Source organism: Phalangium opilio, unplaced genomic scaffold (assembly GCF_054372755.1).
Source record: "Phalangium opilio isolate 3A_F unplaced genomic scaffold, DU_Popi_V2 ptg000217l_1, whole genome shotgun sequence".
NCBI lineage: Eukaryota > Metazoa > Arthropoda > Arachnida > Opiliones > Phalangiidae > Phalangium > Phalangium opilio.
This window is the reverse complement of record NW_028324218.1, coordinates 6,055,687-6,080,287: the sequence shown is the minus strand read 5'-3', so window position 1 is coordinate 6,080,287 and position 24,601 is coordinate 6,055,687. Positions and strand designations below refer to the sequence as shown.

At 34.3% G+C, this 24,601-nt stretch overlaps 3 protein-coding genes across 7 annotated transcripts in view; all 3 read left to right on the top strand.

Moving 5' to 3' along the window:
- LOC149615924 (uncharacterized) overlaps positions 1–5,313 on the top strand; it is a 100,442-nt gene extending 95,129 nt beyond the window's left edge. For both annotated transcript variants that reach the window (XM_089857364.1, XM_089857365.1), the window contains exon 6: positions 189–5,313. In XM_089857364.1, the coding sequence (XP_089713490.1) occupies positions 189–333 (145 nt within the window). In that variant the 3' untranslated portion in view covers positions 334–5,313. The remainder of the gene's footprint in view (positions 1–188) is intronic.
- A 1,413-nt stretch (positions 5,314–6,726) lies between these two features.
- Positions 6,727–7,981, top strand: Rpi (Ribose-5-phosphate isomerase). The gene has a single exon (XM_089857379.1). It carries the CDS (start codon positions 6,930–6,932, stop codon positions 7,767–7,769), a length of 840 nt encoding a protein of 279 aa, XP_089713505.1. The 5' UTR covers positions 6,727–6,929; the 3' UTR covers positions 7,770–7,981.
- A 166-nt stretch (positions 7,982–8,147) lies between these two features.
- On the top strand, positions 8,148–22,728 carry LOC149615922 (uncharacterized). 4 transcript variants are annotated; one of them, XM_089857323.1, is made up of 17 exons: positions 8,216–8,593; positions 8,682–8,813; positions 10,000–10,080; positions 10,232–10,546; positions 10,632–10,645; positions 10,718–10,787; positions 11,737–12,252; positions 13,134–13,275; positions 13,358–13,479; positions 13,574–13,874; positions 14,767–20,771; positions 20,960–21,064; positions 21,132–21,211; positions 21,301–21,472; positions 21,548–21,605; positions 22,089–22,143; positions 22,228–22,728. In XM_089857323.1, the coding sequence occupies exons 1-17, from the start codon at positions 8,537–8,539 to the stop codon at positions 22,328–22,330; spliced, it is 8,328 nt and encodes a 2,775-aa protein (XP_089713449.1). In that variant the 5' UTR covers positions 8,216–8,536; the 3' UTR covers positions 22,331–22,728. The 4 variants fall into 4 exon arrangements, with proteins under 4 accessions (XP_089713447.1, XP_089713449.1, XP_089713450.1 ...); XM_089857321.1 differs by having other exon boundaries at positions 8,148–8,593; positions 10,632–10,787; XM_089857322.1 differs by having other exon boundaries at positions 8,217–8,593; positions 10,632–10,787; positions 21,310–21,472.
- Positions 22,729–24,601: the final 1,873 nt, after the last annotated feature.

Here is a 24,601-nt window from a genome sequence, read left to right as displayed (position 1 = left end):
CCGGGATTAATCATATTATTAAAACAAAATAATTAACCTTGGATTAAATTCCATTGCGCATAGCATTCAATCCCTTTAGTTCGCTGCGTAAAGAATTGTTCGTTTCAGGCTATTTTGCGATACTTTACTGAAGTCTTTAACACGTCTAATTGTGGTATTTCTTTGCGCCCATTTCTCTTCTTTGAAAGTTTCCCTGATTCGTGGATATCGGAGTGCCAACTTGAGGAGAACTTAAATAAAAGCGTACCACTAACTTCACTGCCCAGGGACGCCCTCTTTAAACTGGACCCTTCCTTACAATCCATTTCGCGCGCTAAGCGAAGAAGAAAATGATCTCCATTTGCATCAACATTTTATACATAAACTTCAAAAATAATTCTAGTTAAATATAATTAATAAGGGATACCTCAAAAGTTTCCTTCCCACCCCCCACCAATTTCGCGATACCCAATTCCAAAGTCCCTTCCTCCATGTGTATTTTAAGAGTGCGCGAGTGCTCCGCGAATTTAATAAAGACAATTAAATCGCGAGTTATATCAAAATATAAAACATTTTTTAATGAAAAGAAAAACTTCTAGAAATCCAACGCGTTTTTAATGAAAATTTTTTGAAAATAAAAACCGTCATTGCCATCTAGTGTTGAACAAACAAACAAACAAAAAAAATCATTGTCATATAGTCCGTATCAAAAACTTAAAAAATTACATCAATCATGACGTCATGTTCTAGTTTTAATTGGTCCTGAGTCCTGGAAAGTTGCCGGATGTTGTGACCTTCATTAATGACTTCAAAACAACCGCGCCATTCTTTCAATGAAAGAAATTAAATAACTAAAATAAATCCAACATCGACAGACGAATTCAGCTGAAAACTCATTTTTATTTATTAAATCCTATGGTTTTTAATATTTACTAGGGAAGCTAAATAATTTTCAGAGCCTATGCAATCAATATGAAGGCCGCCATTGTTTCGAGTCATTTTTAATAGTAAATTTAATAATCCCGTGGAATTGGCTTTTTTTAAAACGATTTCTAATTTAACTCTTTATTTTTTAAAAAATTTCTAACCCATAATGCATTTTGAATTTAATGTTGGCAGACGCTAGATGGCGCTAGTGCGAGTTATGATTCTTTTCATATAAATTGGTAAGTTGCATGCGTTAGTAGTTAAAATAGACCTTGTACACATTAATTGCGCAGGAAAATTTCATATTAAAATAATTATTTTTAAATCGTAAGTAACTAGCGCCATCTGGTTTTAGCCACGTTTTATTGTTATTCATTATCCATTGTAAACTTATTTGGGTTTACTTACACATTGCCGACCTTTATAGGTGCCAAAATTGCTAAGTGGAAAAGTTCAGCGGGAATTTTGTTAACTTAAAGGTTGCGATGTATAATTTCAAGATATTTCTGTTGTAAGTTTTAGCGCCCCCTATAGTTTACATATTGAACTAAATTTAATTAAATCCACACGAAACAGGTAATTTTATTTTAATTTGATTACTTTTATATCTTGAAATTTAAACCCATTTAAGTATAATTTATTAATTAATTTGATTATCAAAATTTAAATAGTTCCTACCAGACTAAAATGTGCTTTAATTTTTTGGTGATTCCATTAAGTCCTTAATAAACTTAATTTCAAAATCTCAGTACCGGCGAACTAGTAATAAACAAAAAAAAAACATGCAACAACCTAGAAAATTGTCTACAATTTCAACTTCACTACACAAATCAGCAGTGCCTTTAGATAAATGGTTAATATAAAGGTGCAAGACCAGACATAAGCCAAGTAATCATTGTACACAACGTAAAAAGTTGAGAAGGCAACCAACCATTCTTAAATTTTAATTTTAATTTGTACCTTCGATGGAGCTTCCATGAAACGTTATTATCATTTAATTAATTGCTCATTACTGCCATTTATAATTAGTGATCCCTAATTAATAAGCAGACGATTTTAAAAATAGTCCGCCATTTTATTCATACATCGTCTCAAAAGCGTCATCAAACTAAATGCTGTTATTGCAACAAAGGCTAAATTTTGGAATAACAGAGTCAAGAAGGTTTTGTTTGCATTGGTAGTAGACCTAATGGTGTTCATATTACATTGACAATTCATATCCATACATCGTCACCTGCTTTACAAATTAGCCAATCGCATTTTAGCTACAAATCAAACATAGTTACGTCTACTACCTGATTTAAACAAACACCCATCATTGACAGTACTCTTGAGATTATGAAGTAAATTTGTGTATTTATTAAAACCGGTGCGTATTTTGAATTTATGGACATCATATCATAAGGTAACTAATCATAAAAACCCACCACCAGCACGTGTTTGTTCATTATTCGGACAGTTCCTATGAGAGCTAAGGTTTATCTGTGATATAACCTAACTCGTAGCTGCGTGGAAAGGTGACGTCACTTGTGTAACCATATATTTCAAAAACCCAAATTTTATTTTTTGGGGAACACGTTAGGTATAAATACAATAAAACCTAAGTCGTAGATAAGTCAATAAATTGCCCGATATAAAACTACAGTTCTCAATACTTAAATAAAAAAACGAACGCCAAAAATACCAGCCAGCCAGCCAGAGTGGGTCGCTACAATACTTTTGCGATCATCAAAATACCGAAAAAGTAAAAACGTGGTTTTATAACGAAGCAATGATCTCTAATGTTTTGAAAGGGGTTTAACTAATTAATACACAATGCAATCCATTTAAATAATTAATTTTAATAGCTCATAGCTGCCATTTGAGGGAGTCGTAAGGTAAAAAGGTGCGTGTTTTTTAAACTTAAAACGGACAGACTGAACACAAAGAACATTTTTGTGAGAGAGATTGTGAAGGTGTCGAAATCATCGCATGATTTACATATGAACAATTGATATTTGAAAGAAATTGTATTAACTAGTCGAGTAAAGATAAAACCAAGATAAAAAAAATAAATAAAAAAATAAAACCAACTTTTAAAATTTTTCAAAATGTTAACGAACTGCACTGAAATAAAATAAAATACGCGCGATATCTGGTGTTAAATTGAACTTGTAATAAATAAGGTGTAATATGTAGAGGTTTTTTGTAAAACATTTGAAAAATTTAGGTGTTGGTCTGGGAGATAAATTTGAAAAACAAAAAAATAATACTGAAGATTTGAAATAATAATTGACGATTTTATTGATACAGAAAAAGCATATAGTAAATATGAGTGAATTGATTATGAAAATACAAAATGTGAGTAAAGAAATAGTTTTGTCTTTTGGTGTAAAGTGTTATCTTTAAAAAAAAAGTTTAAAAAAAATTATTTGGCAAAAAAAAATTTATTTGGCAAAAAAAAAAAAATTTATTTGGCAAAAAAAAATTTATTTGGCAAAAAAAAAAAAATTTATTTGGCAAAAAAAAATTTATTTGGCAAAAAAAAATTTATTTGGCAAAAAAAAAATTTATTTGGCAAAAAAAAAATTTATTTGGCAAAAAAAAATTTATTTGGCAAAAAAAAAATTTATTTGGCAAAAAAAAAATTTATTTGGCAAAAAAAATTTATTTGGCAAAAAAAAAAATTTATTTGGCAAAGAAAAATTTATTTGGCAAAAAAAAATTTGTTTGGCAAAAAAAAAAATTTGTTTGGCAAAAAAAAAAATTTATCTGGCAAAAAAAAAAAATTTGGCAAAAGAAAAAATTTATTTGGCAAAAAAAAAAAATACTTTTTTTTAACTGAATATTTTTCACTTATTAGAAAAAATTTTAAAACTTTGGTCCAAGTTTACCAAATTTTAACTTTTGTTATTGGCAAAAATCAATGCCAATTCTGCATGAATTAAGACAATTCTTGCAGCTTAAATAAAAACGAGTAAACTTGGTACAAAGTACTATAATCAAATATCAAAAAAAACGTAACTAAATTAAATTAAAACTGCATTAATTAATTAATTAATTAAGAATTGATGGCAAATTCTCAAACAAACAGGAAAAAGTGTTAGTTAGGCCTAAAAACGAAATCGGAAAGAGTTAAACGAACAAGCCCTGTACCCTAATTAAAAATCAACACAGTACAAAGCAACTCATTAAATCGAAAAAAAAAAAAACCACATTGGAAATTTTAACTTTTTGCAATTAACAATTTTTGATTAGTTTTTAATTAATTAAATTTTCCTATATCTTTGTGTGCTAATTAAATTAAACATTTTTAATTTTTGACGATAAGCTCATTCTCATTCTCATTCCAATATCAGATTTTAAATAATTAAATTAAATTAATTAAGGCACTTATTCCTAATTTTTTTAAAAGCATTGCGTGCATTTTAGGCAAGTTAAACTAATTAGTAGAAATAGTTAAGGAAAAGCCGCTAAATCATCTACGAAGATAGAATTAAATTAACACAAGGCACAAACTCAGTTAATATATTATAACATTAAAAAAAAAAACGGGTTATATTTTTCTAGAATTAATTAAGCTTTCAGCCTGGACTGTATTTTAGGTTTTAATTTATTTCAATTAAAAAACACATTAATTAAAATAAGGGACCACATATTTTTTTAAATTAATTTTCATTGTATTTGTATAGTATCTTTCATTATTGTTTTTCCATCCGCAATTCAGTTCAATTCAGTTCAGTTTAGTTAAATTCAATTCAATTAATTTGTTTACATCTAAGTCACAAAACACACAACATACATACACATCAGGAACCTAACTCTTATTGTTTTTCCATCCGCAATTGAGTTCAGTTCAGTTTAGTTTAGTTTAGTTCTATTCAATTCAATTAATTTGTTTACTTCTAAGTCACAACACAACATAACATACATACACATCACGAACCTAACTCTTATTTAACTTATTAAGTTTAATCATTTAACGAACGTAAATAATTAAAATACTACAGCCACTTTTTAATTTAATTTAAATGTAAATAATATTTTCGATTAAAAACAAACAAAAAAAATACGCCTTAAAACGATTAAAAACAGATTATTAATTAATAATTAATTTATCAACGTTTTAATTATGATTAATTTTCTGTAAATAAATGTTTTAAAGTGTTTTATCACCAAAAGCCAGATTGCACTAAAATAATAAAAATAAAACAAATTTAACTTTTTTATATAAATATAAATAAATAATTAAAATTAAAATTAAAACTGCTAGAATTAAAATGAACAATGTAAATAATTTGTAGCGAATGTAAATAAGCATTTTGTGGTAACAGTACAAAATGATAAACAATTGATAAACAACAACAAAAACAACCCATATTAGTGGCTTAAAAATTTAAACGTCTTATTAACACTTTTTTGTTTTTTTTTGATTTTTAAAAAAAGAATCCCAAAATATAAATGTGCCAATTTCATGTTAGTTAAATTTTCTTAACTTATTTAAAATAAATAATTAATTTCCTGTATCGTTATAGCCAATAGGCTTAACGCACCACGCCCCCACCCATTTTCATTCAAACAGCCAATCAAAGTTGTTCTAGAACAACGTTGGCTCTAAGCCAATTTATTATTTTTTATTACTACTATTTAATTTTTTTTAATTATTATTAATTATTGTGAAAGAACCACGAGCTCAGTTAATTATTCTAATTTAAATATGTTTGTAATTTTTTTCGTTGTACATAAATGATTCATTTTTTCCTCCAAAAAAATAAAAATGTACTCTTAAATATTTTTTTAAAATATTTAACCTCTGAATGTAAAATTTTACTCGCCCAATGTTTTTTAAAGAACAAAAAAAAAATGCCCCCCCCCCCGACATGTATTGGAGTGTTTAATATTTTTGTCTCGTTTATGTATAATCGGTGTTAATGTATTATTATAATTACCTTTAATTATTATTATTTTTTTTGTCCAATGCATTCGGAATTTAAACCAAAAAAATAAATTCTTAATTTCCTGTAATGTGTTAGCATCACACATATTAAAAAACATGTTTTTTGAAGATATTGGTCTATTTTTAGTAGGGCTTAAATATACGGAAGGTTTTAAGAAAAACCGGATCTACGATAACATCGTGCGCAATGTCTAAAAACTAAGCATAAAAAAATTGTGATAATTTTATATTCTGGTATCTTGTGACGTAAGTAAACATTTAGAGAAATGGATATAAGGCCGAATTGGAGATAAATCTGTTCATTCTTGCGATAGTTCTGAGTCTCTAAGGGTGAGTATGTTTTATTTAAATGCTTATTATAATAAAAGATATCGTAAGCCTTGGCTACTGTATTTGAAATATGCATATGTTGCGTTTTTTAATTCCTGAATGAGCCTTTACGTTAGTTGAAGCAATTCCTTTTAAAATAACGTTAAAATTTTATAAATTGAGTATATTTTAATCAATTTTTCAACCCGATTCGTGATTTTTCTATTCGCATGCCGCCATTCACGTTTCAAATCTGGCGCTAAAAGCTCATACATTTTTATAACAGCTATCGTAAGCCTTGGCTACTGTAAATGAATTATGTCTATGCTGCGCTTTTTAATCCCTTAAGAAGCGTTTCCGTTAGCTAAGCTCATCAATTATAGCAATTACTATCAAAAATAACGTTAAAAGTTTATAAATTGAGCATATTGTTATCAATTTATCAACCCTATTCGTGTTTTTGTATTCGCATGCCGCTATTCAAGTTTCAAATCTGGCGCTAAAAGTTCATAAAATGTTTATAACAGCTATCCAGATCTGAATCGAACCGAACTGAACTAGACCAAGGCCCCTTTTTTCGTCGAATCGCAGAGTAGGCCTAGTAATTCCGCGAATCAGCCCACGTTTTCGACGTAATTTAACTTAAACATTACGAAATATAGTTAAGGCCAAGGTAAACCCGATTTATTATAATTCCCGGGGGGCCGTCCGGGACCGGTTTCTATAGAAAAGATTTCAAAAGCGGATAGGAATTGCGATATAAATCAAATCAGAGTTGATGTTTAGGCAACCTCTACTAAAAATTAGACGAGTCTCTTCCCTTAGTAGTAATTCCATAATGTCTAGTAGCCTAATTATAACCAACGGTAATAACAACATGTCAAACGGATTCACGGCCTCCAAACCAACTGATCCTTTGGAAATTGCGAAGAAAATTGCGGCGGAAAAAGCAGTGGATAACCACATTAAAGATGGTTATGCTGTAGGCATTGGAAGTGGTTCTACAATAGTTTATGCTGTGGAACGTTTAGCGTTCCGTGTAAGGGATGAAGGAATTAATGTCGTCTGCATCCCGACTTCATTTCAAGCTAAACAACTAATACGCGATTATCATTTGGAATTATCCGATTTGGAAGAACACCCCGAACTCGATGTTGTTATAGACGGAGCGGACGAAGTGGATTCGAACCTAGATTTGATTAAAGGCGGCGGTGGATGTCTAACCCAAGAGAAAATTGTCGCATCGTGTGCTAAGAACTTTGTAGTTATCGCTGATCATCGTAAAGATTCGCAGCAATTGGGGCAGAATTGGTTAAAGGGTATTCCTGTCGAAGTCATCCCTATGGCGTACGCTCCGGTTATCAGACGTTTATCGAAGATTGGAGGGAAACCTAAGCTAAGAATGGGACAAAATAAAGCTGGACCAGTTGTAACTGATAATGGGAACTTCATTCTTGATTGGACTATCAGTGGGCTTCATCATGATTGGGCAAAGATTAATACCGATGTTAAAATGTTGCCGGGAGTCGTTGAAATCGGGCTTTTTATTGGGATGGCGCATACTGCCTATTTTGGATATCCTGATGGAAGGGTTACTGAAAGAACCAGAATGAATTGAACTGAACTGACCCCCAGATAACAACAGATTTTTAAGATTTGTCCTAATCCTAAAACATTATCAAAAAAAAAATGTATTTTTCTATCTGATGTTGAAGTTGTATTTACAAATGAGTAATTTTTTCTCCTGATTTTTGTATTAAAGTTTTATATTGTACTTAAAGATAACTAAATAAAAATAGCTCGCTAGGGCAATGCAATATTTGCTAGAAATTATCATAATTTATTTAGTAGAATAAGCCTAAAGTTTTATGTTAGATATGGCAGGGTTATTTTTCCCATAAGTTGTAAGTAACAACACGTGTTTGCAATTTTTTGGCACATTTCTTCGTTACAACGTCGTCTAAATTTATTGCAACGTTTTTTGAAGGTTTCAGGTTTGAATGCAAAAACAAAGTAGTTCATAAAATTACATTGTTTTTGCTTTCAATAACTCTCTTATGTCCGGTCCAAGACGTCATCCGACGTTCCTTTAAAGATGTCTGCTTCCATTACCAACTTGAAAAGATGTTAATGTACACGTAATTTAATGAAATTCCGTATTAACCGCTAAATTATTAATATGAAGTGTTAAAAATGTGCTAGTTTTATAGTTAATTATTAGTTTTATTATATTTTTTATTATCTACAAGTCAAATCTTAATTTTATTAAGTAATAATACGTATTTTCGGTGATTGAGCCAAGGCTTAGCGGGTTTTTATAGTACCGATGTGTCTATGAAGAACTTTATATGTTATTGACGTTGACAGTCATAAATTTGTAATAAAATGTGGAATAGACTAACAAGTTATGGACAAGACGCGGGCGAAACCTCAGAGCGTGCGGTAAGTCGAGTCTTTCCTTTGAAATAAATGTTAACACTGAGTCACTGACATACTTATGCTTTGTTAAACATTAACATTTAATATGTAGGCTGGGGAAAAGGCACCTGTACCTGACGATGTACGCGAACAACTAGAGCAACAGCAGGTGCTCATTGAGCAGCTTAAATCATTAGTTAGGGAGAATGAGAACCAACTCAGCGCCAAGGAGAAATTGCTTGAGGTAAGGGTACTTGTTTATTTTTGACTAGAACCAACCAGTTGACGTATTGTAGGTAGTGCCTGTGCATAAGATGCTGTAGTTTGTTTACCAATAATAAATTTCTAGAGTGACTTTTATATAATATTATAGACCTTTTAAACTGCTGACGTTGCATGATGAATTAAGTTAAATTTTAAAGTCTTGAGTTTTGTTAAAAATTACCTAAACATCGAAGTTTGAAAGATGAATGTTGACACATTGTTTGTGCACTTGCTTATAAGTTCTTTATAATATTATTTAAAGGGAGGGTGAAGTAGAAAATCAAGTGATTTTTTATCGATTCTTCTACTAATTATAAGACCAGTCTGCATAGTGAAACATTCAGGAAATACTTCCGAATGATTTTAAAATTCAAATTAGGTTCAGATTTTAAGGATAATTTTAAACAAGGACTGCCGACCAATCACGTAACGCCCTGCCTTTTTGTTAACAAAATTCTCATGGCACGCTCCATGTCTCGCGCCACGATTATCACGTAGCGCGCGAATTTTATCAAATCTCGTGATAAATTTCTTTCGACACGGAACGTGCCACGAGAATTTTGTTAACAAAAAGGCAGGGCGCTACGCGATTGGTCGGCAGTCCTTGTTTAAAATTATCCTTAAAATCTGAACCTAATTTGAATTTTAAAATCAATGGGAGGTATTTCCTGAATGTTTCACTATGCAAACTGGTCTTGTAATTACAGGGTTCTTACGGAACCTGGATAACCTGGAAAACCTGGATAAGTCAGGGATATGGAAAATAGGGGGAAAAGTCAGGGATAAGTCAGGGATTTAAAACTTTTTCCTAAAAAGGCAGGGATATGTCAGGGATTTTGTTTGGTATATCAAACCATGCTTCGAGTAATACTAAATATGAGCCAGGTGTGAAAATTGGGCTCTAGTAAATACCTTAAAATGGTCAGGGATATTGCGAAAATTTGGTCAGGAATAACCTGGAAAAGTCAGGGATTTTGAAAGTAAAAATTTCGTACGAACCCTGAATTAGTAGAAGAATTGATAAAAAATCACTTGATTTTCTACTTCACCCTCCCTTTAAGAATTAAACACAAAATAAAGTTAAGAAAGGCTTCACTTTAAATTATTAAAACTAAGCAACAAATCTAATCATTTTCGTTAAACATTATCGCATGTAATTAACTTAGGAATCCAATGTGAAACTTACAAAATTCAAGCTACAATCTAAAGCTAAAAGTGCACAGTTGAATAAACTAAAAACTGAAAAAGTAAGAACTGTATATTATTTATTTTAATTGCAAATTGAAATTAATTATAAGGCATTGCTGCATGAATTAAATTTTAATTTAGCATACATTCCCAACTCATTAAATACAAAGGTATTAATAGGCCTACAATATTTTAAAACCTTCAATTCAGTCAGTTGAAGACACAGACGACTCTAACAACGGTAGCTCTCAAGGCTCACCTGTAACATCAACACCACCACCACCACCTTCAGAACAAGGGTCAAGGGGTAAAGCCCTTCTGTTAAAAAAGCAATTGCAAGAAAGCAAATTAAAGTTTGAACAAAGAGAGAAAGAAATTCAACAAAGTAAGATAACGTTGGAATCAGTTGTCGAAAAACTGCAATTGGAGTTAAATGAACGTAACAAAGTTATTGAGAGTCTAAAAAGTGGAGAGAAAGCAGCGAACAGGTATAAACAGCAGGAAGAAGAATATACTGCTAATAAAGTAAGATATGCAGTGTAGTTTTTGTGGTTTTGAATGTTGGGAGCTTAGTAATGTGTTAAATAATTGTAATCTTTATTCTTTTAAGGATGTTTCCGAATTGTATGCCCAAATTGTTTATAAAGATAAGAAAATTATGGATTTAAATGATAAAATATTGGAATCTGAACGCAGGATTATGGATTTGCAAGAAAATTTGAAGGAAAAAGACGAAGTTTTAAGTGCTAGAAATAAAGCTATTCAAGTAAGTGTTTTTTAATATTTAAGCCTTGGCTCTAGCAGACGGAAAATGAATTTTGTGGTTGTTTATAAGTGTGTGCCTCGTTGAATCTCAATAATCCTTTTGCATCGCTATTATTAAACAGTTATTAACTTAAATATATTAATTAATTGTTGCGTAAGCGTTCATTGTAATGAAATGTACAGTTATTTTCAATATAAAACTAATATTGAAAGTTTTATGTATCAAATGCCCATCACTTTGAATCTCGGCTGTATTAGGGTATAGCAGAGGCAGAGATGATTGTTGTGATTATGAATTTTGTACCTCGTTCAATCCCAATCGCTTGGAATCACTATTTTTAAACAGTTATGAACTTAAATATAGCAATTAAATGTTAATTAACCCTTCATTGTAATTAAATGTACACTTATTTTTAATGTAAATGTAATATTGAAAGTTTTATGTATCAAACGCCCATCACTTTGCATCTGCTGCATTAGGCGATAGCAGACGACAAAACAAACTTGTGATTATGAATTTTGCACCTCGTTCAATCCCAATCCCTTTGCATCACTATTTTTAAACAGTTATTAACTTAAATAAAGAAATTAAATGTTGCGTAACCCTTCATTATAATTAAATGCTTACTTATTTTCAGTATAAAACTAATATTGAAAGTTTTATGTATCAAACGCCAATCACTTTGCATCCGCTTAATTAATAATTAAAATCGAAAAATAAGCCCATTGTAATTAAATACTGCATTATTCCACTTAAAATTAACTCATGTCGGAAGATATTAGTAAAAAGGGAAATGTGGCCGTAGATAAGAAACGCGCATGGAAATGCGGCATATACGCCAATCGCTTTGCATCCCCTCAATTAATAATTAAAAACGAAAAATAAGCCCATTTTATGATTAACAGCGGTTAATTGTAATTAAATACTGCATTATTCCACTTAAAATTAGCTAATGTCCGAAGATCTTAGTAAAAAGGGCAAAGTGGCTGTAGACAACCTAGACGAAACGCGTACTGAAATGCGGCAAATGCAAGAGATATTCTCCGAAGCCGAAGCAAGATGGAATCAGGAAAAAATTGCGCTTAAGGAAATCATAACCACTGATAAGGAAAAAGTCACAATGGAGCTAAACGAGAAAGATAACAAACTTAAACAAGCTGAGGAATCAATGAAGCAATTAGAACAAGCCCGATTCGATTTAGCAAAACGTAACGCTGAACTTCAAGAGAAAGTAGTTCGGGTTCAAGAAAACTTCGAGAAATGGAAGGAAAACCATCAAAAAAGTGTCGAAGTTGAAATGAATGAGTTGAAAAGCAATCTTGAAAAGAAGGAAGTTGAGGTTAAGGGTTTGAAAGAGAAACTTGAACAAGCGACCAGCGATGTCGATACCAAGATCCTGAAAGCCAGAGCCAAGGAAAGAAGTAAACTCAAGGCGTTGCAGAAGGAAATGGAAGAATTGAAGAAGGTAATTAAGATACTTCAATTGTTATTTTTGATTGTATGGGCATGATTTTCGTGGTAAGTTTGGGGGTTAATACTGTCATTCATCAGGGTTCGTATGGGATCTGGATAAGTCAGGGATTTAAATTAGTTTACTAAAAAGTCCGGGATAAGTCAGGGATTGCGTGTGATTTATACAACTATGCTTCAAGCAAAGCTAAATGTAGGCAAGGTGTGATGTAGTAGGCTTAAATTGGTCCGAGATATTGTCAACTTTTGGCTAGGGACATTGTTAAAATTTGGCTACGGACATTGTCAAAATTTGGCTAGGAACATTGTCAAAATTTGGCTAGGGACATTGTTAAAATTTGGCTAGGGACATTGTCAAAATTGGGCTAGGGATATTGTCAAAATTTGGTTATGGGATATTGTCAAAATTTGGTTATGGAATATTGTCAAAATTTGGTTTGGGATATTGTCAAAATTTGGCTAGGGACATTGTCAAAATTTGGCCAGGGACATTTTTCAAAATTTGGCCAGGGACATTTTTCAAAATTTGGCCAGGGACATTTTCAAAATTTGGCTCGGGATATTGTCAAAATTTGGCTCGGGATATTGTCAAAATTTGGCTAGGGACATTGTCAAAATTTCGCTAGGGACATTGTCAAATTTTGGCTAGGGATATTGTCAAAATTCGGTTAGGGATATTGTCAAAATTCGGTTAGGGATATTGTCAAAATTCGGTTAGGGATATTGTCAAAATTCGGTTAGGGATATTGTCAAAATTCGGTTAGGGATATTGTCAAAATTCGGTAAGGGATATTGTCAAAATTTGCTAAGGGATGAGCTCGAAAGGAAAAGTCAGGAATTTTCAATATAAAAATTTCGTCCGAACCCTGTTCATAGAAAAGTACCACTGCGGCAACTGAGCCAAATGATAACGAAGAAAAAATTGCCGAATTGGGTAAACATATTGCCGTACTTGAAGAGGAAAAAGGCTCGTTGCTGTTGAAGGTGATGGAGTTGGAAGAACAGTGCAAATCAGAAGGTACGAACAGAGCGTCCGTCATAACTATGTCTCGTTAATTGACGCAGTATCAATTAAGTTTAAACGTTCTTTTAACCTTCAGAAAACTGGACTTTAGAAAGATCAACGATTGAATCTTCGGCCAGTTTAACCGAGTCCGAAATTGAGAAACTTAAGATTGAAAAAGAAGAACTTCAAGAGCAAATTTCTGCAATTGCCAAAGAGGTAAGCCTTTTTGTTCTTTTGTTGTTGCCTCGACACACGTAAGACACGTGACCAGGACCATATTTAGCATCTTTTTTCGTGTTGTCATCAACAGAAAGAAGATGCTTTGAGAGAAATTGAAACCCTGAGTAAATCAAACTCCGAATTGCAAATGAAACTTAACGAAACCGAAGCCGAGTTCTTAAAACACAAAAATGCTGTTGGCGAATTGGAAACGAAAATGTTATCGTACGAAGAACATATTAAAATGCTGGAAGCGAATCAATACGCCTTAGCCGAAGAAATTGTTGAGAAGGAAAAAGTAGTTCATGATCTTCAAGTATCGTTGAAAGTTGTGCAAGATGATAAAGTTACCTTAGAGATGAGGGTTATCGAGTTTGAAGAACAACGTGAAGGTAAGTGCGCAAATGTTTTTTTGGCGATTTTTCGGACATGCGCGTAGAAGTAGTGACAAACGTCGCGATGCTATTGGCGATTTTAAGCGTTTTATAATAGCCATGCGTTGGCGCGAACGTCTGAGGCGATTTCGGACATTGCCATTTTAAACATTCGTTAAGCAAATAAAGCGTCAACGGGAACAATAGACAAAATTGGTCTAGACGTTCACAGCCGTGTATGAAATGAGAAGTACATAATACTTCTCTTCGAGAGAAGTGTACTTGCACAAAGCGGGGTAATTCGTAATTGTAACATGATTCTTCCCCAATAACATCCCTTAACATTTATTATAGCAAGGTTACTAAACCGAATCATGCATGCACATACGCCATTTTAAATAGTTCCCTCATCATTAATATATCTATTAGCGCTGCTTAAGTATATTTACCAAGGCGCATGCATGCATGCGCTTGTGCGTTTTTGTCCCGACACGTCAAGACAATCAAGGTTCGTGCCTGGTTGATTACTGAACGGGGATTTAGTAAATACCAAACAGTTATAGAATTCACCCTAGCACGGTGCGACGTAATTACACCCATCTTAATTAAGTTTGATAAGCGGGAGAGCAAATTAACAAAAAGGGTAATTCCCTCGCCTGGGAAGAATCATGTTACATAATTAAAGCATATTGAGAGGATACAGAGTGTCATATCCTTCTTCTATTATCCCCTTCTGATGAAACGTATCAGTTAATTGTTCATAAACCACGTTGTACACGAGAGACCCTTATGACGCGTTGTGTAGACTTATTAGATTATTATCTTATGTTTTAACGTAATTACTTATAGAAGTTAGTAATTTAAATCTAGGAGTCTTAAAATTAAAAAAATAAATTGCACGCATTTATAGCGGACGACAAAGCAAAAGATCAATTAGAGAAAGAAATAAAACGTTTAAAACAAAAAATTGAGGATGAAAACGTCCCTGTTCTTGCAATTGAAAAAGAGAAAGAAGCTTTAGAAAAAGAACTAGCCAGTCTTAAACAAGTCGAATCCCAACAAGCCTCGCGTCTTAACGAATTCCAAAATAAAATATCCCAACTTATATCCGAAACCGAAAGACTCCAAGATAATAACGCTATCGCTTCCGAAGAAATGGAGAAACTAGAAGAAGAAATATCTTACAAATGCTCCGAAATCGACAACAAAAATGAGTTACTTCAAGCTCAGAGTTACCGTCTAGACGAAATGGAACAAGCTCTTGAAAATAGCGATGATAGAATACACAGTTTAGAACGTAAACTCGACGATAAATCGCGCGAAATCGATCTTCTAGCTAATCGCGAAATTGATTTGGAGAATGAAAAGGCCCAACTCGAAGGAGCTTTAAATCTAAGCCAAGCGCAGATTAGCGAACTTCGGGAAACGATTAAGAAAACTGTTGAATCGATGGAGAATTTGCTACAACAAACTTTGCAGCAAAAGGAACGGGAATTATCGGAACTTAACGATAATTTGAAACAAAAGGAGGCCGATATCGAATCGGCTCGATTAGAGAATAACAAACTTAAACGCGAGTTAGAAAACGCTGTAGAAAATCAATCCACGCAAGGTGCTAAGGTGCAAACGAAAATATCGTCACTTTTGGAACAAATATCGGAGTTAGAAGGAGAGTTATCGGCAATGCAATCGAAGTTAAACGATAAATCGAACGATTTCGATAAATTGTTACGTGATCGACAAGTACTTTCGGAACAGTTTGAGAATCTGCAATTAACCCTGAACGATAAAAATAAGCAAGTGGAGAGTTTGGAGGAAGATAAATTGGTTTTAACTAACGATTTAAGGGATAGTCAAAATGGTGAAGCGCAAATTAAAGTTCAATTGGAAGAAGTTAAAAGTAATTTCAACGAACTCGAAGATCGATTTAAGAAAGTGTCGGATGAAAAAGCTTCGTTGTTAATCGAATTGAATAACAGAATGGAAGAGATAAGTACCATGGATATACGATGGAAGGATAAAGTGGAGGAGTTAACACGAGTTGAAGATCAGTTGAACTTGCAACGACAGGAAAATGAACTTTTGAACGAAAGTATGAATCAACGTATGAAGGAATTAAAAGAAGTTTGTATCGAACGCGATACACTTCGCGACGATATTGAAAAAATAAAGATCGGAAGCAGCACAAAGGAACAGGAGGTTATCGAAAGGATTTCGCAGTTGGAAGATGAACTTCGAATTGCGATGAATGAAAAAGAAAGATTAACTCAAACTTTAGTGGATAATGAATCGCTTGTAAATGGTTTGAAGCAAACTATCGCACATCTGGAAACAAATTTCAGCGAAATTCAGCAGAATTTTGACCAGAAATGTTCAGAATTGGACGAAATTCAACGTCAAAATGCGGAATTGGGTGAAAAATTGCGTGCGTTGACAGAAGAGCTGCAATCAGAGGAAGTAGTTGTTGCAGGGCTTCAGCAACAACTACAGGAAGTTCAGCATAAATTAATCGAAAAATCATCGCAATTTGACGAAATTCAACGTCAAAATGCGGAATTGGATGAAAAATTGCGTTCATTGACAGAGGAGCTTCAATCTAAAGATGTAGTTGTTGCAGGGCTTCAGCAACAACTACAGGAAGTTCAGCAGAAATTGAACGAAAAATCTTCGCAATTTGACGAAATTCAACGTCAAAACTTGGAATTGCGCGGGTTGTCAGATGAGCTTCAATCAAAAGATTTAGTTGTAGTGGAACATCAGAAACAACTGCAAGAAATTCAGCAGAAATATAACGATAAATGTGCAGATATTGAGCGCAGTAATACGGAATTTGATGAAAAAGTGCGTAGTTTAACGAATGAGCTGCAATCAAAAGATAGTAACCTAATTGAACATCAAAAACAACTGATCGATTTAAATACCCAATTCAATATCGAACTTGATGCGCTTAAATCGAAATGCGACGCGTTAGAAACTGACAAACAATCTTACCTTCATTTTACCGACGTTTTAAATCAGTTCACTTCAACTCTCGTATCTTCCTCAATTCAAACCGCTGAATCATTTAGAAATAATTTAGAAACTGAAATAAACGCGTTTAATCAAGATTGCGAACGTCTTTCGTCCAACTTTAAACCAATCAGCTTCGATCACGATGTTCATGAACAGTCCAGTGAAGTTTTAAATGAACCGGATAATTTAAATGGTAGTCAAACTCGGGTTTTACAGCAATTAAACAACGTATTAAACAAAGTGCATAATTTGAACCAGTTCCTAAGTTACGTTGATAATGGATTGAAAAATTTTAGACAAGTTACTGTTGCCGATATTCAGAGGCTAGAAGCTGAGAAGCATAATTTAACAGAGAAATCCGAGCATTTATTGAATGAATTACAAAATTTGCACGAAGAAGTTGAGCAACTTGAAAATGAAAAGCGCAATTTTACGCAAGAGTTTAAACGTACCAGCGAAACAATTGCGTCTTTGAACGAAGAGAAAGAAACCTTACTTGCCACGAAAATAACATTGGAAAATAGTTTAACAACATTGGAAACTGCCTTGGAAAACTGCAAAAGCGAGATGTCGCTTGATACGGCGCAACAACACGAATTGCAGCTGAATGTTCAGCAATTGCAGGATAAGAACGTGGAATTAGAGTCGAAATTGTGCCAAATGGATGAAAAAAGGCGTCAAATGGAGATGCAAATCGAAAGATTGTCATTTTTTGAAGAAGAATATCAACGTTGTTGCGTTAAAATTGAAGAACTTGAAGGAATTAAATTGAAAATCACGGAAGATTTTGAAAATCTGCAAAAATCAAACGCTGAAGTTTTGCAACAATTAAATAACTCTGAATCTCAACTGAAAACAGTACAAGGCGAGCATGGTCAAACGTTGGAAGCCCTAAATAAAACTGCTGAGGAATTAAAGAACAAAACACAGGCGTTAGATGAAGCTCTCACTCGGGAAGATGAACTCAGTGAAAGAATCGAGGAATTAAATAAATCTTACATCGTTTTGGAAAACGAGAAAGATTTATTGAATAAACTGCAATCCGATTTAAATCAAGAGTTAATGACGTCGAAAGAGGGTTTACAAAGGTATCAACAGCATGTCGAAGCGTTGTCCACGAATTTACAAGAATTGCAGAATAAAAACTCGCAATTGCAGCTCGATGTTGAGCAACGTGTTGCCACAAATACCGACCTTGTTGCAGAATCCGAGCGACTTAAAACCGAGATTACTTCACTTCAAAGTCAAATAACGGATTTAGAATCGGCTAAGAACTTCGCTGATGACAAAATGAAGAACCTGACATTGGAACTCGAAACAATTGAGAGGGAGAGAGACAATTACCAATCTCAAATGGAAATGTACCAAACTCAATGTACTGAACTGCAAAATGGTACCGAAGAAAGCGTTAAAAATATGAGTTTGGAATTAGAGAGTTCACGGTCGAAAGTAATTGAACTGCAGAATCAACTCAGCGAGTTGGATTCGTACAAAAACCAGTTGCAAAATCGCATAATTGAACTGGAAAATGTTGAAGAAACTTTACAAAATGAGACCAAAGTCCTGAAAAATCAGATAGATCAAACGGTACAAGCTAACAATGATAAAGAATCGTTTAACGAAAACTTGGAAAAGATTTTAGAAACCAAAACCGCCCAGTTTGAGGTTTGTTTGGCTCAAACCAGTCAACTGCAAGATAACAACCAGAAGTTGGAATCGCAAGTAGCAACGTTGTCCGAAGAATTAGGACGAATTCAGAATTTAACCGAGAATCTTGAACGAGAGTTGAGAGAAACTACCATGGAATCCGAAGCCAGACAGATGCAATTGCTTTACCACGAGAAGAAAATAACCGAACTCTCCGAGCAGATATCAAAGTTAAATTCCGAAATTGAATCCAAGAACGATGAATTGCAGAAATTCGCAAATGTAACGCAGGAATTGCAGACGTTCAGAGAAAACTATGACCGTATTAAAGATGAACTCATTCAATCGAACCAATTTAACAATCAACTTAAAGATGAGCTTAATTTCATTAAATCCAAGGAAACCGCCGCGGAAAATTCATCTAGTTCTCAAGAACTGCAAAGTGCAATAGAGGAGAAGCGTTACTACGAAAGGTTGTGTTCCGAATTGCAAGCCAAGCTGGAATCCAATATGGAAACGCAATCTAATTTGAGTTCGAAATTGGAACAGTTATCGTTTAAGATGAATGAAGTTGTGTTAGAACGGGACCAATTGCTAGCGAAGTACACCGAACTTGAAGCCGATATTATACAGTCCCGCGAAGAAGTAGCTAATAAAAGGGAAAAAATAACCTTATTGGGTAGCGAGGACAAGAAACCCACGTCAGATGTTGATGACAAAAAGGTGTCCGATGGCTTAGAGAAGGAGGTGACAGATTTAAAGGCTGAACTAGACAGAAATAAGACGAAAATGGGAAAAATGTTGCTGAAATTGAAGCAATTTAAAGAGAAAAACGATAAGTTAACTATTCAAGTCAAAGAACTATCAAGTACTTCAGACACCACATCGTCAACCGACGAAGTCAACGCTTTAAAAACCGAAATAGAATCTTTGAAACTTCAAAATGAACACCTCAATAAAGAAATCGTTGAATATAAAGACATCAAGGATCGATTCAACAATTTGGAAATTCTATGCGAAAATTTGAACAAGGAAATTCAAGAGATCTCAGCATTCCGAGACAATGAAAGAACAGCGTCTCAAAACGAGAAATCATCTTTAAACGAAGAATTAACTAAGCTTCAACAAATAAAGCTTGAACTTGAAAATCAAACTCGCGATTTAAAATTCGAACTAAGTTCCGTTTTCTCAGAGAAAGAACAACTATCAAACGAAATCGCCATATTCCGCGAACAGTCCGAAATGCTTTCGAACGATAATGAAACTTATCAAACCTTGATTGAAAACTTGCAACAGGGCAAACGCAATTTAGAAAACGAATTGCAGAGGCAGAAAGAAGTTCATAGTAAGACAATTAAGCAACTTGAAAATGAGGTACAAGCTAAATTGGATCATCTGAACGACTTGGAGAAGGAATTGAAAGATAAGGACACGGCAATTGCTAACCTGAACTCGGAATTAATGTCCCAGTCTGATAATTACGACAAACTTCAATTCGAATTTAATACGGTGTCCAGTGAAAGGAGAAAATTGGAGGTCGAGAAACGTGAACTCGGTTTCAAATTAGAGGAAGCTGGTGATAATGTCGAACGTGAGTTAATGATGCAGGAAATGGAGTCTCTTAAGCAACACTATGAACAGTTATTGAAAGAAGAGCAAGTTAGGTATAGTCAAAACGTACAACGGGAGATACAAGTTCAAAGCAGCGAAGCTACTCACACAACCGATGTTAAAAACTTCGAAGGACTGGTGACTAGCTTAGAAGAAAAGGTTGCGCAATTGTCGAGGCACAAGGACTCGTTGCTTGAAGAATTGTCCGAAGTAAAACGTCAGTACGACGACGCTCTCTTAAGTAAAAATCAAATTCAAATTGAAGCCGACACTCTGATGGAGAAATTGAAAGCGAATAATCAGCAACAACGGCAATTACTGCAAGAACTGAACGTTGCTAAGCAAAGTGTCGATAGTCAATATCAGATTGCGCAGAATTTGACTGCCGAGAATAACGAATTGAAGTCGAGGTTCCTGGCTTTGGAAAAGCAGAGAGCAGATTTGCAAAGTGAAAAGATTGCGTTTGAAAAACTTTATCACGATGTCTTGAAACAGAAGGAAATTGCCGAAGAAAGTTTGAAAACTAACGCACGTGCTTCCAATGAGTATCGTAATCAGCAATTGGAGATGGAATTGCAACAAGCGATGCAAACCATACATCAACAAGGTTTACGGACTGAGGAATTGAACTTGGAAATTAGCAAGGTATGCGAATTGTATTAAATGTGGATGACATTGAAACTCCTTCAAGGTCATGATGACCTTATAGGCGAATAGAATACTGAATTATAATGGTTGAGGACTGTGGATAGTTATGGGTCATCATGACCTTTAGTTGAAGGTCAAAGTCATAAAACGAGGAATTTTAATGTAATTAACCTAAAACATTGTAGTTAATTGAGGAGAAATCAGAGCTTCAGCAGCAACTAGCGCAAAATCAAAGAATTAGAAAAGATTCGAAAGATTCTAAACCTTTAGAGCATTTTGTCAGTATAGAGGTGTGTAATATGCCAATAATAAATTCATGCTTCGACTTCGAATTGAAAAAATTATCTCTAAAAATAGATGGACAATACGCAAGAACACAGAACGCAACGCGCAAAATCTGTTACGGATACTAGTCAAATTTTAGAATTGCAGCAAAGGTATTTGCTCTCTGTGTTTATAGTCTCTTTGGGGTTTTAGCTGGTCCTTTCAACGGTTTAGTTTGTGAAAATATTTTACAAATTTCAAGAAATTCTAGATTGGAGGAGACGGAAAATGCCAGACAAGACTTACTTTCGACAAATGCTTCCTTAGAGCAAAATTTAGCTCGTGAAAAAGAAAGACGTTCGATAGTTGAGGAAGAATTGACTTCCGTTCAAGCGTGGCAAGAAAGAATGGGTCTTAGTTCTTCCAAAGATGAGGTAATCGAGCTCTCAACTTCAGTCTTTCTGTAATAGTTAAGTTTAATTTGGTTAATTATTTAACTATCCTTCCAGTACCATTTGTTACTTGAAGAAGAGCCACAAATGATTCCAGAAACCGATTTCTCGATATGTAAGTTGTTTTGAATCTTTTGATCGAAGTTGTGGGTTGAGGGTTTTGTTTACTAATATCAAAAGTGGATGAGAGGAAAAGTATGAAAATGGCCAAAAGTCGCGAGTCATCAGAGTTTCGCCGTAGTTGACCGTTTTATTGGCATAGCTATACTGGGACTGTTCACTCCCTTAAAATAGGTCTTGTGTTAATCCGCGGTTACGCGGTTACCGTCGTCTGCTATTGTGAAATCTCGGTAATTTAGCTATAGCGCGAGCAGCCTGCGTCGTGATGCGCGTGATCGAGTGGGCTATGGTTAAACCAAGGAGCATAAATGTCTGAACTACTTTCAGTTGCGAGTTTGCAAGTCCATCAGTCACTACTAAACTAAATAGTTATTGGCGAAACTTTGATGTCCGCTCTATGGCCATTGTCATACTTTCCCTCCCATCCACATTTGCTAATATTTACGTTAATTATTATCTAATTATATTTAACCATTAGCTCGACGAGTTTTAACTAACGCGTATAGAGTCAGAAGATGGGTAAATGGTCGAAGGTAAGTGTTATTAAACCTTTTTTAACGAAGAACTTAAGAAGTTAATTGCAATTCTGAACTATTTGTATCGTATCGTAATTCTAGAAGCTATTTCTCCAGAATTGTTAGAAGGAGCAGTAGAATTCAACTTGTTTTGTATTTCTACTTGTTTCTAATTCATGTTTGGCTACTAACATGCCTTTTGTAGAAGAAGTGCCTTAACGCGCGCGTTGGAAGACATTTTGAGGGTTAAAACTCGAGATAATCCGTTCCATAGTATCGATCGTTATTCCGTTAAAATATAAAAATAAACTCTCTAATATGACCAGCCCGTATAGTTGTGTTTTACAGGCCAAAATTTCCATAAAACATACAACAACAACAACAACAACAACAAACTATAAAATAGATATTTATAAAAATCCCGCACTAATATTAAGGATTTTTGTTCTATATATTAAAAAAAAAAATATCAATTATAATAAGAGTAATTTATGTTTATTTTATTTGCGAATTGTTCCGTTTTATTCAAATTAAAATAATAATTATAATGCTTGTATTTAGTAATATTTTTAATAAATTTTCAGAAAATGGTGCTCGTTTAAATTCGTTTTATTATTTTTTAGGTCAAATATAGGCCAATTTCTAAAGGGGGTATTCAAATTATCGCCATGACCCCCCTCCCACGACTCTGATTGGCCTAAAATAGGCATATCGTTATTTAAATAGGCTTAAAACTATTTTCCTTCGAAGTTGTAGGAAAAGTGGTTTATTTTTGAATTAAAGCAAAGGGCGGCTCCGTTGATGCCCCTGAAAGATGCCTTTTCTGCTTCACGTTGGCTAAGCTTGCCAAAGGCTAGTTAAACCAAAGGCAGGAACCAATGGGACCTAGTGCATTAGGTCTGATTGGTTCCTGCCTTTGGCAAGGCAAAATTCGTGTCCAGAAGATTAGCCAGCATGCTAGGGGTGATAATGGAGCCGCCTGTTACTTTAAAAGTTCGTATTTTTAGCATTGCAAACCCTAAAGATACCTTATTTTTACCGTAATATTATTATATCGTCTGCTATTGCCCAATCTGTAATACAGTCTGGGAAATAGCACACTTCCTCTGGTCCAAAACCAGTTTATTAATTGCTTGGACTAGTTTTTTAATTCAAAAAGTGGGGGTTACTGGTCCTCGGGACCAGTTTATTAATTGCAAATCTATAGGAGAACAAAGGCTGGGACCAGTCCGGAGACCAGTTTATTATTTCGGACACTAGGGGGTCACTGGTCCCAAGGACTAGTTTAAAAAATATCCTTATTTCCCAGACTGCTGTAATAGCTTTTTTCCAGCCCTTTAAATTTTTCCCGGATTTTCAGCAATCTGAGAAATGGCACACTTCACCTGGTCCAAAACCTGTTTATTAATTGTAAATCTATCGGAAAACTAAGGGAGAACCAGTTTAAATAACAGTTTGTTATTTTGGACACTAAGTGGGAGGGTCACTGGTCCCAAGGACTAATTTAAAAAATTCTTATGTCCCAGACCAGGCGAGTGGGAAGAGTGAGCGCGTGATCGAGTGGGCTCTGTGAGAAGCCGTTCTTTTGTATTCCGCCATTTTGGCATTTGGAGCGTACCACCATGGATAAAGAATGCGCGTGCGGAAATTTGTTTTCACGCTATAGGATCGGCAACTCCCTATCTCGGGCGACAGAATATTCTGTATACACTCTGTTACAACGTCGGTTGTCAGCACGCGTAAAGCTAGGTCTCTATGTAATCTAGCCTTGCGCGTGCTGACAAGAGACAAAAAACTTCAGGATCTTCAGGATTTAAAATCAGTTTAAAATATCCTGAAGTTTTTTGTCTCTTGTCAGCACGCGCAAGGCTAGATTACATAGAGACCTAGCTTTACGCGTGCTGACAACCGACGTTGTAACAGAGTGTATACAGAATATTCTGTCGCCCGAGATAGGGAGTTGCCTATCCTGTAGAGTGAAAACAAATTTCCTCACGCGCATTCTTCATCCATGGTACCACCGTGGTTCCTTCGGCTTCGTGAGTCGTTCCTTTTTCGTGAGAGGTTTTCATTGTTAACCGGGATTATTATTATCGTGTTGAAGCGTCTGATTGCCGAAGTAGTTAAAACTTATTCGCGTTTAATTAGCGGTAAGCTAAAATTTAAATACGCGATTTGTTCATACAAGTGGTTAAACTGTTGAAGTGGCGCACAAAGACAAATCTGACAAAGTGGATTAATTCCTTAAGCCTTGGCTAACTAACTTCAACCTTGGATGAAGAATAGTTACACTTGGATATATCACTCGTAGTATAACGTGTGCTTCTGGCCGCGGTCGCGGAAATGTTTATTTTTTGGTTTCCGTTTGTTACGTCGTCTGCTCTGATTCCGTTTGAATTTGAAAAATAAACGGCGGTTAGGGTTAAGATCGTTTTCAGTGGCTTTTGTTTATGCGGTGATTTATGATTATGGAAGT